At 44.1% G+C, this 16,933-nt stretch overlaps 1 protein-coding gene across 1 annotated transcript in view; it reads left to right on the top strand.

Moving 5' to 3' along the window:
* The window catches only part of adcy5 (adenylate cyclase 5), a 156,590-nt gene that overhangs the window by 75,295 nt on the left and 64,362 nt on the right, over positions 1 to 16,933 (top strand). Inside the window, exons 2-3 of the mRNA XM_029702381.1 lie at positions 6,453 to 6,602; positions 14,639 to 14,760. Coding sequence (XP_029558241.1) covers positions 6,453 to 6,602; positions 14,639 to 14,760 — 272 coding nt within the window. The remainder of the gene's footprint in view (positions 1 to 6,452; positions 6,603 to 14,638; positions 14,761 to 16,933) is intronic.

Here is a 16,933-nt window from a genome sequence, read left to right on the forward strand (position 1 = left end):
AGCTTTCCTTAAGTTTGGGTCAGTCACAGGGGTCAGGTATTCTGCCACTGTGTATTCGCTGTTTAAGGCCAAATGGCATTTACATTTTCTCAGATGTTTGGTTCATTCTTTCCAATGTGTCAAGTAATTATGTTTTTGTTTTCTCATGATTTGGTTGCGTCTAATGTTGCTGTCTTGGGGCTCTGTGGGGTCTGTTTGTGTTTGTGAACAGAACCAGCTGGCTGAGTGGACTCTTCTCTAGGTTAATCTCTCTGTAGGTGATGGCTTTGTTATGGAAGGTTTGGAAATCGCTTTATTTTTAGTGGTTGTAGAATTTAACGGCACTTTTCTGGATTTTGATAATTAGCGAGTACCGTTCTAATTCTGCTATTCATGAATTATTTGGTGTTTTACGCTATACACAGAGGATGTTTTTGCAGAATTCTGCATGCAGCCTCAATTTGGTGTTTGTCCCATTTTCTGAATTCTTGGTTGGTGAGCGGACCCCAGACCTCACAACCATAAAGGGCAATGGGTTCTATAACTGATTCAAGTATGTTTTAGCCAGATCCTAATTGGGAAGTAAAATGTTATGTTCCTTTTGATGGCATAAAAGGCCTTTCTTGCCTTGTCCCTCTGATGTCTCTGTCTCTCTCTCTATTTCTTTCTCTATTTATATTTCTCTCTTTTCTTTTCAGTCATTTTGTTATAATCCAAGCCTCATCATATCCCTCTATTCCTCCATCTTATCCCACTCCTCCCGCCATTTCTCTTTTCTCTGAAGTCTCAAGAGAGACCTCACTAATAGATTATTGACTTCATAAAGACATGTTATTTTTGTGCATTTTGTTTGTATGTTTGTCATTGGACATGCCTTCGTTGTGAGTGTCTCAGCTGCTGATTCTCTGTTCTCTGTAATCCTTATGTGGTTTCTGTGGAAGGGATGGCTGTAGTCTGAAACTGCCAGTTTTAGGACTACAGTGTGTTCCTCAGCCTTCAGGTGCCTGGTTTTATGTACCTGATCACACTTGGTTTCAAATAGCCTACTATTTGTTTTCCTGCTTATCTGGTGAAATACAACCAAAAAGGTGCAAACCCACTCACCTGGCACTCCGGGAAGGCTCAATCTAACACTTAGAGTATTTGAAAGAAAACAAATACTAGTTATGTTTGTACAGATGGCCTGTAATCCCTGTTGATTAGCCCTCTCTGTGAGACATAGTCCAACTGGTACTCTGCTGGGTTTACGTTTAAGTGATAATGCCCGAGAAGCCGGTGTTTGGAGGATATATTGGCATGGGTGTTATTAGACCCGTCCCCTCAGCTACAGTGGTTCCTCCTTCAAAAGTTGTGAGCTTACACCGCGGGACTTCGACGTACCCAGCGTCACGGCTTCATTGCTCCAGACCACCACAAGGGGGAGTTAGAGCACTCATTATGCATTTGGGTCCCAAGGTTTTTAGATGACCAATCATATCGAGTGGTTGCAATGACAAATGTGACACGAGTCACCCGTCCCTGGTGACTTTCTTCAGCAAAGATGGCTGACAAAACATTACGGTGGAAGCAAATGTAAGTAATTATAACGTCATAACGAGTCAAGCAGAAAATGTACATTTGAGAGGAATATGTTAGTTAATGTAGAGACAAACAATTGTACATATTGTTTTGTCATAAAGTTAATTTACGAAAATTGCTATTTAGCAAGTTAGCTGACTAGCTAGCTGGTGCTATGACATGAGTGTGACATTGTAATTCGTGTTGTTTAATGTTTTAGGGACTCCTGAGAAAACCAGCAAACCAGGCTGTCGTCTTGGGAAACAGTGGATGTAAAGAATCTAGCTAGCTAAAGCATTTACTGCAAATCGAATGTAAGGCAAAAACAAAAATGTGCACAGATGTTTGGATTTTTCCGATAGGCCACAGCTGGTGAGGTGTCAGGTTCACCTCTGTACTTAAAAGGTGATTATTCCAACTCTCTGTGAAATGCTGCAAATCTGCCCACAGACGAGGTAGGAACTATAAAGGACGACGCTGGAGATAAGAAGCAGGTATGGGGAGTCAACTTTAATTGGGAACAGACATAGAACAAGACAGGAACAGCGTCAGCACACGGGTAACACGGACATATGACAATCAATGCAGCAGCCAGTAACAGAACTGGGGAACTGACAAATATAGGGGAGGTAATAAACAGGTGATTGAGTGAGTCCAGGTGAGTCCAATATCGCTGAAGCGCTTGACTAGGGAAGGCATGTGTGCGTAAATGATGGTGGCAGGATTGCGTAATGCAGGGCAGCCTGGCTCCCTCGAGCGCCAGGGGGGGAAGAGTGGGAGCAGGTGTGACAGGAACACATATCCCACACAGAACAAGTGAATAGAATTCGACAGGTCAAGGTATCCTTCTTCCTCCAAACTGTGCATGTGAGACAGGTTCCATGTACAACAAGACAGGCAGAGAGGAAGAGAGAAAAAGAACACAGAACAGTCTAATTACCTCTGGTTATGGACACTTTTGCCAGCAATACAGCTTCCACGGCCTGTTCCTCAGACAGTGAACATCTGGCAATATCTACATTGATCAGCTCGCACTCTGAAAGTAAAGAAAATAGCTTTTTTTTTTTTGTGGATATGAAAACAATAAGTGAGATATGACCGTTCAATCTAAAGCAGCAGATGTCATTTTCAGGATACGTCAATACAGCACAGAAAGCTTAACACCAGACTGGTATAGTGGTTGTTCATTAGGTGATGGGAATTATGCAATATGTATATAAAATGATATACTTACCTTCCTTGAAAATCTATCTATACCACCAAAGATGACAATGTTGTATCTTGAAAAAAAGCATTGGAATTAAAAGTGAAATGTTTAACCTATTAACCTGCTTCATTATTTATGTATTACCAGTTGATGAAGAACAACTCAAATTTCATACATTATTGAAAATCTAAGAATAAAAAAGTTAATAACTTCTTAGATTTTATGGAGACATTATACATCTTAGTACCTTAGTACCTTGTATCAATGTGGACGAGAGGCAGGGGAGCAGGAACAGAGTATTTTTGCCGAGCAATGCAACGAAGCTGGATCATTCTGGCAATGATACCTGCACCATCTACACGCTGCAAAGACTCCCTAACTCTTCTCCATTGTACACAATGGCCCATGGCTTGGATACCTCCTTTGACCATTCTAAAGCCTGCATGGGGCATCTTTGCCTTAATGGCTCTGACTTTCTGGTCTAACTCTATATCTGACATATCAGAATAGCATTCCCTGACAGACATATTGTGTGCTCTCATCCTTCTGTAAAAAAAGCTAACCGTTACACTGTCATGAAATAGGATTATATATCGACTATGAAACAAATAGGACATGGCCTGCTTATGAGTTGCAAGAAAGTTGGATGAATTCAACTGAAAATGGTGAGAACAGGCATTCGTAGCTAAAATGTTTTTGGTTAGCTTGAGAATAATAATTGCATGATTTATCATTCTACGGTATGTATGTATGTATGTATGTATGTATGTATGTATGTATGTATGTATGTATGTATGTATGTATGTATGTATGTATGTATGTATGTAATATAGTAGAATGTTATGAACCGACACTGAATCGTAAGAGCTAACTACTAGCTATGTAGAAATTGTACAGAAGAACGCCCAGTGCTGCTTACCTGAGATGCTATCATCACACAGTTCTTCATAGGTGTCCGCTATGACTTCCTTTGTGTTGGTAAGAAAGGCTGAACAGTATTGGTTGTAGCCAAACTGACACTTAAAAAATGGCCAAAATGGAGGTTTGTTTTCAAATACATTTTTTGTTCTCAAAATATTTTTGGGGAATAAAATGCATGAAGTTTTATTTATACTATTTCATTCTTCCACAAGATATAGTTTCGACACAAATCTAGGGTTGCTACCCAAGCCGGCTGGTTGTTTGTTCTATCGGTTCGGTTGCCAGAGACGCGACCCGGTCATTAAGTCTAAATGTTCCGTTGCCATGATGGCTGGATGATCTTATCCCTTGCCTGTTAGCTAGGAAACTTTGGCTAACACAGTCTTCTAGTGATTTGTTTTGGATACATCCATAACAATGAGCATTATAATGATGTGCGATTTCGCCTGGCACAGAACATTTGCTCTCTCGGCAGGCCACTATTGAGAAGAGATAGCTAGCACAATCACTTCAAACTAAAGCTGTAATGACAGCAAACCAGCTGCATTTCGTGTTTTTGTATTGACAATTCTTGTAAACAGTATATCAATAAAAATGATGGTGATTCATGATTTGGACTAGCTGAGAAAAGCTGCCAGCCTGTCTGTCTCATCTCAACTCCGACACGTTCATTACTATGGGACAGCAGGAGATCACATTTCAATATGGAAACAATGTTGCAAATGTCGGAGAGACAGACAAGGTTTATACAAATCTCTGCTGTTGAAAACCAATTGCTAGTTTAAAAGAAATGGAAGATAATGTCTAGATGCTTTTTATAGTGGATATCAAGTCTATAAATTGCCTGGCTGGGCTGATGAGACAGTGGATTGCCCAGTCAGATGGAACAGAGTAAATAGGCATTTTATCGTCATAGATTTAGCTGGTGGTTACTTGTGGAATAGACACAGTCTGGAATGCGGTTTTAACTAATCAGCATCCAGGATTAGACCCACCCATTGTATAATAGGGTACTCTCAATACTTTCTCTGTCTGACAGGCCCATTTCCCTCAGTGAGGATAATGCTTTCTCTATCTGACAGACACATTTCTCTCAGTGAGGATAATGCTTTCCTACATAGTTGGAAAGACATGCACTCTCAGACGCAAACACACACCCTCACGCTCACACCCTCACTCTCACACCCTCACACACACACACACACCCACACACACACACACCCACACACACACACACACACACACACACACACACACACACACACACACACACACACACACACACACACACACACACACACACACACACACACACACACACACACACACACACACACACACACATGCCCACCTGCCTGTGCTCAGTGTGCAGTGTGAGTTATTCTGGCTGGAGATATGTCTGCAGGAGTACAGTTCGGTTCAGTTGAGAATAGTGGTGTGTATGTCCCGGTGCCCCTGACAGCAGACAGACAGATTTTATTCCAAATGGCATCCTATTCCCTATTTAGTGCACTACCCATAGGGCTCTCTTCAAAAGTAGTGCACTAGGTAGAGAAGAGGGTGTCATTTGATAGCAGACGGTCAGACAGTGTTAAGAGGGAGTTTAGATGCACTGTTCTGCTCCTATTCCAACCCTGAACAGAGGAGAGCAGGGAAACTGAAGGCCCCTCACTCTCCACTCAACAAATATAAATGCTGCTCCAGCAGGCTCAAAAGCATGAACTGCTCTTTCTCTCTCTCTCTCTCTCTCTCTCTCTCCTCTCTCTCTCTCTCTGTCTCTCTCTGTCTCACTGTCTCTCTCTGTCTCTCTCCTCTCTCTCTGTCTCTCTCTCTCTCTCTCTGTCTCTCTCCTCTCTCTCTGTCTCTCTCCTCTCTCTTTGTCTCTCTCTCTGTCTCTCTGTCTCTCTCTGTCTCTCTCCTCTCTCTCTGTCTCTCTCTCTCTCTCTCTCTCTGTCTCTCTCCTCTCTCTCTGTCTCTCTCCTCTCTCTCTGTCTCTCTCTCTCTCTGTCTCTCTCTCTCTGTCTCTCTCTCTCTCTCTCTCTGTCTCTCTCTCTCTCTCTCTCTCTCTCTGTCTCTCTCTCTCTCCTCTCTCCCTCTCTCCCCCATCAATCTCTTGGCTTATTTTGTTATCTGTCCAATTTAAGTTATTTGGACAGTAGATAAACACAATGACCATTTATGGGAATGTGGTAACGGGGGATACATTTGGCTTGTACTTCAAATCTCACACGGAGATGAAAGTCTGTCATTTAACGAAATTAGTTGTGGAGGGGATCTATCACACCATTTATTGAACACTGTCACATTGGTATAAAGGGATTGGGAGACAAGCGTAGTAATGCGTAATAGGGGTTTTTATGGACCCAAATTACAGCGTGCCATGTAAAGGCACTGGGGCGAAGACCAAACAAACACGTATACAAAACACAGGGTTGAGACCCAAACAAAAGAGTGAGGAGTACCTCTAATAAATACACAAGCGCACAATGATACCACACGGGACGAGACCCGTAATAATCTGTGCAATACACACGGCACGAAAGCCAAAACACACAGCACAGGTACTCACACGACCAACGGACATTGGAACAATAATCGAAAGGACAGTGGTGAACAGAGGGCACATTTATGCAATTACTAATCAATGGGAATAGGGACCAGATGTGCGTAATGACAGTTCTGGAGGGATCCGTGACAAAAACACTCTCTTTTCACTCTCTTCTTCTATTCCTCCTCACCCTTCCTCTCCCTCTGTCAATCTCCCTCCATCTCTTCCTCCCCTCTTCAGATAGTGTCCAACATCCTGATCTTCTCCTGTACTAACATCGTGGGCGTGTGTACCCACTACCCAGCCGAGGGCTCCCAGAGACAAGCCTTCCAGGAGACCAGGGAATGCATCCAGGCTCGCCTCCACTCACAGAGGGAGAACCAGCAGCAGGTAAGGCATCCAGGCTCACCTCCACTCACAGAGGGAGAACCAGCAGCAGGTAAGGCATCCAGGCTCGCCTCCACTCACAGAGGGAGAACCAGCACCAGGTAAGGCATCCAGGCTCGCCTCCACTCACAGAGGGAGAACCAGCAGCAGGTAAGGCATCCAGGCTCGCCTCCACTCACAGAGGGAGAACCAGCAGCAGGTAAGGCATCCAGGCTCGCCTCCACTCACAGAGGGAGAACCAGCAGCAGGTAAGGCCCATCATGGTACTGTGGTGGAACCACAGTCAGTAAATGACTTGACATAGGTAGGCCGAATTACTGCTGATGTAAAAAGGGCTTTTGAAATACAGTTAATTAAATAAAATGCATATATTTCCTAATAACCTTGTAACCAAGGTCTGAGTTTTCGTAAGTAACCTTTGGCTTCTGCTCCCTATAGACCAGGGAAGGGCAACTCCAGTCCTGTTCATAGTCAGATTCATGCCTAATATGAGTAGCTACTACCAAGTGCCATATGCTTTATTTGTCACCCATCATAAGCGCTGTCTTCACAGTAACTAGATGAATGGTGACAGTAGGGCTGTGGCGGTCATGAAATTTCATCAGCCGGTGATTGTCAAGCAAATAACTACCAGTCTCACGGTAATTGACCTTTAATTAATATAAACACATTTAGCATCTCCTGGCTTCCACACATAGCCTACAAGCCACTGATGCAGACCTTTGGAACATCTACATTTTAAAAAGTCAAATAAATCCATGTAATATAGCCTACACCTTCACAATATATCCATTATTTATTTTAAACAGGTCTAAAGAAGCATGATATGAAGAAAATGTAGTCTATTTCAGAAGAACAGAGTAGCATACTCTGAGTTGTCCTTATGTTAGGTCCTGATCTGGCTATGCCATATGGCTGTGGGCTACACTAGTTCATTAAGCAGACAAGATTTGCTTATAATTCTGTGGCATTATTTTATATTATTTTATATTATCATTATTTTATATTATTTGATGAAGAATACAGTGGAACAGAGCTGAATAAAATAGAAAGGATATTTTCTTCAAACGATTTGAGGGAGTGCGCACATGTGCTATTCTCTGTTGAGTGGTTAACATAGAAACAGTTCCTCCTATATGATTAATTTAGAGTTATTTATGTAACTTTGGTTGTGATACAAATGTTGGGCTATATGTTTAGATTTCTAATACATTCTAAGGCTGCAAGATGCGACTCTAATGATGATTTGAAAAAGTTGCATGAAAGGCATGAGCTCTGCTTTGTTTTTTACACAGGCTGTACACACTCCATCAGTCTCTCACTCACAATTTGACAAGCACTTGATAATGCCTCGAATTTCACGGCTGCATCTCCTTTGTGTGGCCGTAATGCCGCCTAAAAAAATTCATACCTTTTGCGGCCAGTGACCAGCTTGCCGAAGCACCTCTCACATTGCTCTCAGTCATGTGATTGGGTCTTTCGTACAGGCTACAAGTGAAGACAGACACATCGGGGGCACAACTGCGTGAGTCTTTATCCAATTCCAAGGCGCATATGGAAGATATTGGAAGAACTGTCCACATTTACTTTTCGTCATCCAACAAGATGAGTAGGCCTAACGAACAGCAAAAGCACTATCCTATGTCCATCTACTATCCCCCATACTACAAAGTTGACTAGTCTATTCTACGCGAGAAATTAATATTACAAAAATAGTCTGGAACAGTTGTGGGATACGATAGATCCCAAATTAATACAACCACTAGCATCAAAAAACATGTTTTAAGCAATCAGTCTGACGCAACAGATGAGAATATTTAGCTTAAAATGTTGATAAAATATTCGGTTATTTCTTCACATTATAAGCGCAGCAACGTGCACACGGCAGTAGTGCGCGTTGAACTATAAGCGTGGATGTTCCATTAGCAGGAAAACAAATGTGACCACAAATGCGATTATGCATGTATTGCTTTTATTATAAAGGTGCATTTTTATGGTGAAAATGATCTTCCCCAAACGTGAAACTCACGCGCTGCATATATATGCCATTTAGGCTCTACACCCGTTGTAAAGCGGATTAATGTGCTTCATTTTAAGAAGTTATGTGGACCCTTTTTTTAAAAGGGGGTAGATCAGCTTTAATATTGCAGATAGATTGTAGCTTCCATCGATGTAATTGTCTGCATCACTTCCAATCCCCCATATATTTTTGGGCAAATATATATATATATACATATATACACTACCGTTCAAATGTTTGGGGTACTTAGAAATGTCCTTGTTTTTGAAAGAAAAGCACATTCCTCTGTCCAGTGTCTATGCTCTTTTGCCCATCTTAATCTTTTATTTTTATTGGCCAGTCTGAGATATGGCTTTTTCTTTGCAACTCTGCCTAGAAGGCCAGCACCTCTTCACCGTTGACAAGGAGACTGGTGTTTTGTGGGTACTATTCAATGAAGCTGCAAGTTGAGGACTTGTGAGGCGTCTGTTTCTCAAACTAGATACTCAAATCAAATCAAATCAAATTTATTTATATAGCCCTTCGTATATCAGCTGAAATCTCAAAGTGCTGTACAGAAACCCAGCCTAAAACCCCAAACAGCAAGCAATGCATGTGAAAGAGGCACGGTGGCTAGGAAAAACTCCCTAGGAAAAACTCCCTAGAAAGGCCAAAAACCTAGGAAGAAACCTAGAGAGGAACCAGGCTATGAGGGGTGGCCAGTCCTCTTCTGGCTGTGCCGGGTGGATATTATAACAGAACATGGTCAAGATGTTAAAATGTTCATAAATGACCAGCATGGTCAAATAATAATAATCATTGTAGTTGTCGAGGGTGCAACAAGCACGTCCGGTGAACAGGTCAGGGTTCCGTAGCCGCAGGCAGAACAGTTGAAACTGGAGCAGCAGCATGGCCAGGTGGACTGGGGACAGCAAGGAGTCATCATGCCAGGTAGTCCCGAGGCATGGTCCTAGGGCTCAGGTCCTCCGAGAGAAAGAAAGAAAGAGAGAAAGAGAGAATTAGAGAGAGCATATTTAAATTCACACAGGACACCGGATAAGACAAGAGAATACTCCAGATGAAACAGACTGACCCTAGCCCCCCGGCACATAAACTACTGCAGCATAAATACTAGAGGCTGAGACAGGAGGGATCAGAAGACACTGTGGCCCCATCCGATGATACCCCCGGACAGGGCCAAACAGGCAGGATATAACCCCACCCACTTTGCCAAAGCACAGCCCCCACACCACTAGAGGGATGTCTATAACCACCAACTTACCGTCCGAAGACAAGGCCGAGTATAGCCCACAAAAATCTCCGCCATGGCACAACCCAAGGGGGGGCGCCAACCCAGACAGGAAGACCACGTCAGTGACTCAACCCACTCAAGTGACGCACCCCTCCCATGGACGGCATGGAAGAACACCAGTAAGTCAGTGACTCAGCCCCTGTAATAGGGTTAGAGGCAGAGAATCCCAGTGGAAAGAGGGGAACCGGCAAGGCAGAGACAGCAAGGGCGGTTCGTTGCTCCAGCCTTTCCGTTCACCTTCACACTCCTGGGCCAGACTACACTTAATCATAGGACCTACTGAAGAGATAAGTCTTCAGTAAAGACTTAAAGGTTGAGACTGAGTCTGCGTCTCTCACATGGGTAGGCAGACTATTCCATAAAAATGGAGCTCTATAGGAGAAAGCCCTACCTCCAGCCGTTTGCTTAGAAATTCTAGGGACAATTAGGAGGCCTGCGTCTTGTGACCGTAGCGTACGTGTAGGTATGTACGGCAGGACCAAATCGGAAAGATAGGTAGGAGCAAGCCCATGTAATACTTTGTAGGTTAGCAGTAAAACCTTGAAATCAGCCCTTGCCTTAACAGGAAGCCAGTGTAGGGAGGCTAGCACTGGAGTAATATGATCAAATTTTTGGGTTCTAGTCAGGATTCTAGCAGCCGTATTTAGCACTAACTGAAGTTTGTTTAGTGCTTTATCCGGGTAGCCGGAAAGTAGAGCATTGCAGTAGTCCAGCCTAGAAGTAACAAAAGCATGGATTAATTTTTCTGCGTCATTTTTGGACAGAAAGTTTCTGATTTTTGCAATGTTACGTAGATGGAAAAAAGCTGTCCTTGAAACAGTCTTGATATGTTCTTCAAAAGAGAGATCAGGGTCCAGAGTAACACCGAGGTCCTTCACAGTTTTATTTGAGACGACTGTACAACCATCCAGATTAATTGTCAGATTGAACAGAAGATCTCTTTGTTTCTTGGGACCTAGAACAAGCATCTCTGTTTTGTTCGAGTTTAAAAGTAGAAAGTTTGCAGCCATCCACTTCCTTATGTCTGAAACACAGGCTTCTAGCGAGGGCAATTTTGGAGCTTCACCATGTTTCATTGAAATGTACAGCTGTGTGTCATCCGCATAGCAGTGAAATTTAACATTATGTTTTCGATTGACATCCCCAAGAGGTAAAATATATAGTGAAAACAATAGTGGTCCTAAAACGGAACCTTGAGGAACACCGAAATTTACAATTGATTTGTCAGAGGACAAACCATTCACAGAGACAAACTGATATCTTTCCGACAGATAAGATCTAAACCAGGCCAGAACTTGTCCATGTAGACCAATTTGGGTTTCCAATCTCTCCAAAAGAATGTGGTGATCGATGGTATCAAAAGCGGCACTAAGCTCTAGGAGCACGAGGACAGATGCAGAGCCTCGGTCTGACGTCATTAAAAGGTTATTTACCACCTTCACAAGTGCAGTCTCAGTGCTATGATGGGGTCTAAAACCAGACTGAAGTGTTTCGTATACATTGTTTGTCTTCAGGAAGGCAGTGAGTTAGTGAGGACTAATGTACTTGTCCTCTTGCTCAGTTGTGCACCGGGTCTCCCACTCCTCTTTCTATTCTGGTTAGAGCCAGTTTGCGCTGTTCTGTGAAGGGAGTAGTACACAGCGTTGTACGAGATCTTCAGTTTCTTGGCAATTTCTTGTATGCAATAGCTTTCATTTCTCAGAACAAGAATAGACTGACGAGTTTCAGAAGAAAGTTCTTTGTTTCTGGCCATTTTGAGCCTGTAATGGAACCCACAAATGCTGATGCTCCAGATACTCAACTAATCTAAAGTTTTATTGCTTCTTAATTAATCAGCACAACAGTTTTCAGCTGTGCTAACATAATTGCATAAGGGTTTTCTAATGATCAATTAGCCGTTTAAAATGATAAACTTGGATTAACTAACACAACGTGCCATTGGAACACAGGAGTGATGGTTGCTGATAATGGGCCTCTGTACGCCTATGTAGATGTCATAGGCGTCGATGAACGGTGACCAAAATGCAGCGGGTATAGTGCTCATCTTCTTTCTTTATTTAGAGAGAACACTCAAACAAAATAAACAAAACGACGAAACAGTTCCGTAAGGCACACAGGCTATACAGGAAACAACCACCCACAAAAACACAGGATAAACAGGCTGCCTACGTATGGCTTCCAATCAGAGACAACGAAAGACACCTGCCTCTGATTGGTAGCCATACTTGGCCACACATAGAAAAAGAAACATAGAAATAGAAAACTAGAACCAAAATCCCCTAGAACCAAAAATCCCCAAAACAAACACCCCCTGCCACACCCTGCCACACCCTGACCATACTACAATTACAAATGACCCCTTTACTGGTCAGGACGTGACAGTAGATATTCCATTAAAAATCAGACATTTCCAGCTACAATAGTCATTTACAACATTAACAATGTCTACACTGTATTTCTGATCAATTTGATGTTATTTTAATGGACGAAAAATGTGCTTTCCTTTCAAAAACAAGGACATTTCTAAATGACCCCAAACTTTTGAACGTTAGTTTACATATACTGTACATACAGTACTAGTCAAAAGTTTGGACAAACCTACTCATTCAAGGGTTTTTCTTTATTTTTACTATTTTCTACATTGTAGAATAATAGTGAAGGCATCAAAACTATGAAATAACACATGTAATCATGTAGTAAGCGAAAAGTGTTTAACAAATCAAAATATATTTTATATTTGAGGTTCTTCAAAGTAGCCACCCTTTGCCTTGATGACAGCTTTGCACAATCTTGGCATTCTCTCAACCAGAATGCTTTTCCAACTGTCTTGAAGGAGTTCCCACATATGCTGAGCACTTGGAGAAGCCTAATTACCGTGACTAAACGGTCATGTGGAATGTGACTGTCGTCATGACTCGTGACCGCTGGTGTGGCAGTAATTCGGTCAACATAACAGCCCTAGGCAACAGTAATAATGACTTCAGCTCTCCAAGCCACTAAGCAGAGAGAGAGAGCGATAGAACGACTCATAACCAGCAGCTAATTGGCTAGGATTGACAGGAAGTGAGTGGAGTGTGTGTGTGGGGTTGGTGGCCTATCCTAGCCCCTTGGTAACACCCGCCCACCCACGGCTGCTGCTGGGGTGTAAACAGAACAGGAGCTATGTCCCAAATGGCACCCTATTCCATATATAGTGTTCACATTTTTACCAGAGCCCTGTATATATAGGGAATAGAGTGCCAATTGGGATGCAGCCAAAGAGATGACATCAAGGGCTGGCCCACACTCTTCGGCCAGTGATGACATCTCTCAGCAGATAGGGTCACTGTGGCGTGGGCGTCATGGCAATAGAGGGATGGAGAGAGGGGGCGAGCAGCCATGCGTTTGAGTGCTCAATTACCCAGGTCTTCCCCTGGGGGATAGGCCAAAATCAACACCTCTCCATTTCTCTGTCTCACTGTCTGTCTCGTGTACTGACTCTAATGAACTAAATCTCTGGTTTGTACTTTTTCTCTCTACACTCTCTCTCTCTCTCTCTCTCTCTCTCTCCCTCTCCCCTGCCTCTCTCTCTCCCTCTCCCCTGCCCCTCTCTCTCTCTCTCCCTCTCCCCTGCCTCTCTCCCTCTCCCCTGCCCCTCTCTCTCTCTCTCTCCCTCTCCCCTGCCTCTCTCTCCCCCTCTCCCCGGCCTCTCTCTCTCTCTCTCTCTCTCTCTCTCTCTCTCTCCCCTGCCTATTTCTCTCCCTCTCCCCTGCCTCCCTCTCCCTCTCCCCGCCTCTCTCTCTCCCTCTCCCCTGCCTCTCTCTCTTTCCCTCTCCCCTGCCTCTCTCTCTTTCCCTCTCCCCTGCCTCTCTCTCTTTCCCTCTCCCCTGCCTCTCTCTCTCTCTCCCCTGCCTATCTCTCTCTCCCTCTCCCCTGCCTCTCTCTCTCTCTCCCCTGCCTATATCTCTCTCTCCCTCTCCCCTGCCTCTCTCTCCCTCTCCTCTCCCCTGCCTCTCTCTCTCCCTGCCTATTTCTCTCCCTCTCCCCTGCCTCTCTCTCCCTCTCCCCGCCTCTCTCTCTCCCCTCTCCCTGCCTCTCTCTCTTTCCCTCTCCCCTGCCTCTCTCTCTCTCTCTCCCTCTCCCCTGCCTCTCTCTCCCTCTCCCTCTCCCTGCCTCTCTCTCTCTCTCTCCCCCTGCCTCTCTCTCTCTCCCCTGCCTCTCTCTCTCTCTCCCCTGCCTCTCTCTCTCTCTCCCCTGCCTCTCTCTCTATCTCTCCCCTGCCTCTCTCTCTCTCCCCTGCCTATATCTCTCTCTCCCTCTCCCCTGCCTCTCTCTCCCTCTCCCTCTCCCCTGCCTCTCTCTCTCTCTCCCCTGCCTATTTCTCTCCCTCTCCCCTGCCTCTCTCTCCCTCTCCCCGGCCTCTCTCTCCCTCTCCCCGGCCTCTCTCTCTCCATCTCCCCTGCCTCTCTCTCTTTCCCTCTCCCCTGCCTCTCTCTCTCTCTCCCTCTCCCCTGCCTCTCTCTCTCTCTCCCCTGCCTCTCTCTCTCTCCCCTGCCTCTCTCTCTCTCCCCTGCCTCTCTCTCTCTCTCCCCTGCCTCTCTCTCTCTCCCCTGCCTATCTCTCTCTCTCTCTGATTTTTTTCTCATTCTCTCTTTCTCTCTTGCTCTCTTCCCTATCTCTCCCCCCTCGTCTCTCTCGCCCTCCATCCCTCTCTCTCTCTTTTCTCTCCCACCCCCCCTCTCTCTGCAGGAGCGGCTCCTGCTCTCCGTGCTTCCCCGTCATGTTGCCATGGAGATGAAAGCTGACATTAACGCCAAGCAGGAAGACATGATGTTTCACAAGATCTACATCCAGAAGCACGACAACGTCAGGTACCAGTCACCACTGACGTCATCAGGGAGAGGAGGGACCCATGCAGTCAGTGCCATGCTCCAAAGCTATGTCTAGGTCTTTCCCTTCACCAATTACAGTAACATGCTACTTTTATCAGCATTACCTAGCCTCTGAGGTTCAGCTATACATGCTATCTGTGGTAGTGGTAGGTTCTGTCTGGGGCTTGACTGCAGTGCAGTTGTAGTGGGCGTGGCCAATGGTGCGGTTTTAGAGGCCCTCCTTTTGGCCGCAGAGACTAAATGTTGCTGTTTGAAAGCTAGTTTCATGCAATTCTACACATTTTGCCATGGGGCAGAGAGAACATTTGACAGTTTTAAAGCTAGTTTTCTGCAATAAAACACATTTTGTCATTTGGCTGAGAGAAAATTGGCAGTTTCAAAGCTAATTTCCTGCAATTCTACACATTTTTCCATTATGCTATCTGAGTGACTCAAACATAACACATTCAATGGAGGCCCTATGCCAATTTTAGATTCTCACTGACTGGTTTTTATTCTGGTGTTTGTTAGTTCTCAAAGATGATCTTATCTAAAAATATATAGCTCCATTATCTTTTCTATATACTTTATACTTTATATCTGGTTTTAGTCATTTAACTTGACACTGAAAATGTTATACCATCACCCCCCCAAATTATTTATTTAAAGTATTTTTTTTGCAGTGGTGGCCATGATTAGCAGCGGCAGTGCGCCCCTGCTAAATGCATATAGGGGAAACACTGCATATCATATGGAAGGAAAGTTTTTGTGAATAATTTAACATTGAGAACACACAGGCACATGCGCACACACACATAAATCCATATAACACTAATATGTATCTCTAAAAGTCTATCATACAACCTCATATTTTAAAATGGGTCACACTAGATAAGCTAGCTACGCTGTAGAAAAAGCTAACAATGAGGATGGTTATGATGACGATGCTTTAAATGATGATGCTTTAGATGACGATGGCTGATGATGAAGATGCTGTGTGACGAAGAAGTATTTCTATTTGTGTATTTCGGGGTGATTCTGTCCGGGCCCCAGTTTTTAGCTGACTCACTGGGGGTCGGGGATTACTGGCCACTAGGCTAAGCTAAGCTTGGCTGACTATGCGGCTAATACCCTGCTAACGGGAGGGAGGCCTGGGGTAGCGAGCCGCTAACAGCGCCCAGCTGCCCTCAGTAATTGGGGCTCCGCTGAGCAGCAGACAGACAACAGGAAAAGAGAGAGACAGCTCCTGGCAGGTAGAGAGAGAGAGAGAGAGAGAGCGATAGATAGAGATTACTCAGTGGCAGAATACCTGACCACTGTGACTGACCCAAACTTAAGGAAAGCTTTGACTATGCACAGACTCAGTGAGCATAGCCTTGCTATTGAGAAAGGCTGCCGTAGGCAGACCAGGCTCTCAAGAGAAGACAGGCTATGTGCACACTGCCCACAAAATGAGGTGGAAACTGAGCTACACTTCCTAACCTTCTGACAAATGTATGACCATATTAGAGACACATATTTCCCTCAGATTACACAGCTCCACAAAGAATTCGAAAACAAACCCGATTTTGATAAACACCCATATCTACTGGGTGAAATACCACAGTGTGCCATCACAGCAGCAAGATTTGTGACCTGTTGCCACAAGAAAAGGTCAACCAGTGAAGAACAAACACCATTGTAAATACAACCCATATTTATGTTTATTTATTTTTCCTTTTGTACTTTAACTATTTGCACGTCGTTACAACACTGTATATAGACATAATATGACATTTGAAATGTCTTTATTCTTTTGGTACTTCTGTGAGTGTAATGTTTACTGTTAATTGTTATTGTTTATTTCACTTTTTTATATTATCTACTTCACTTGCTTTGGCAATATGTTTCCCATGCCAATAAATCGCCTTGAATTGAATTGAGAGAGAGAGAGAGATGGAGGACTCTTGGCTGTGGAGAGAGAGAGAGAGAGAGAGAGAGAGAGAGAGAGAGAGAGAGAGAGAGAGAGAGAGAGAGAGAGAGAGAGAGAGAGAGAGAGAGAGAGAGAGAGAGGGGGCTCTTGGCTGTGGAGAGAGAGAGAGAGTGATGGAGGGCTCTTGGCTGTGGAGAGAGAGAGAGAGAAATAGAGAGAGAGAGAGAGAGAGAGAGAGAGAGAGAGAGAAATAGAGAGAGG

This window comes from Salmo trutta, chromosome 20, assembly GCF_901001165.1.
Source record: "Salmo trutta chromosome 20, fSalTru1.1, whole genome shotgun sequence".
In the NCBI taxonomy this organism is placed as follows: Eukaryota; Metazoa; Chordata; class Actinopteri; order Salmoniformes; family Salmonidae; genus Salmo; species Salmo trutta.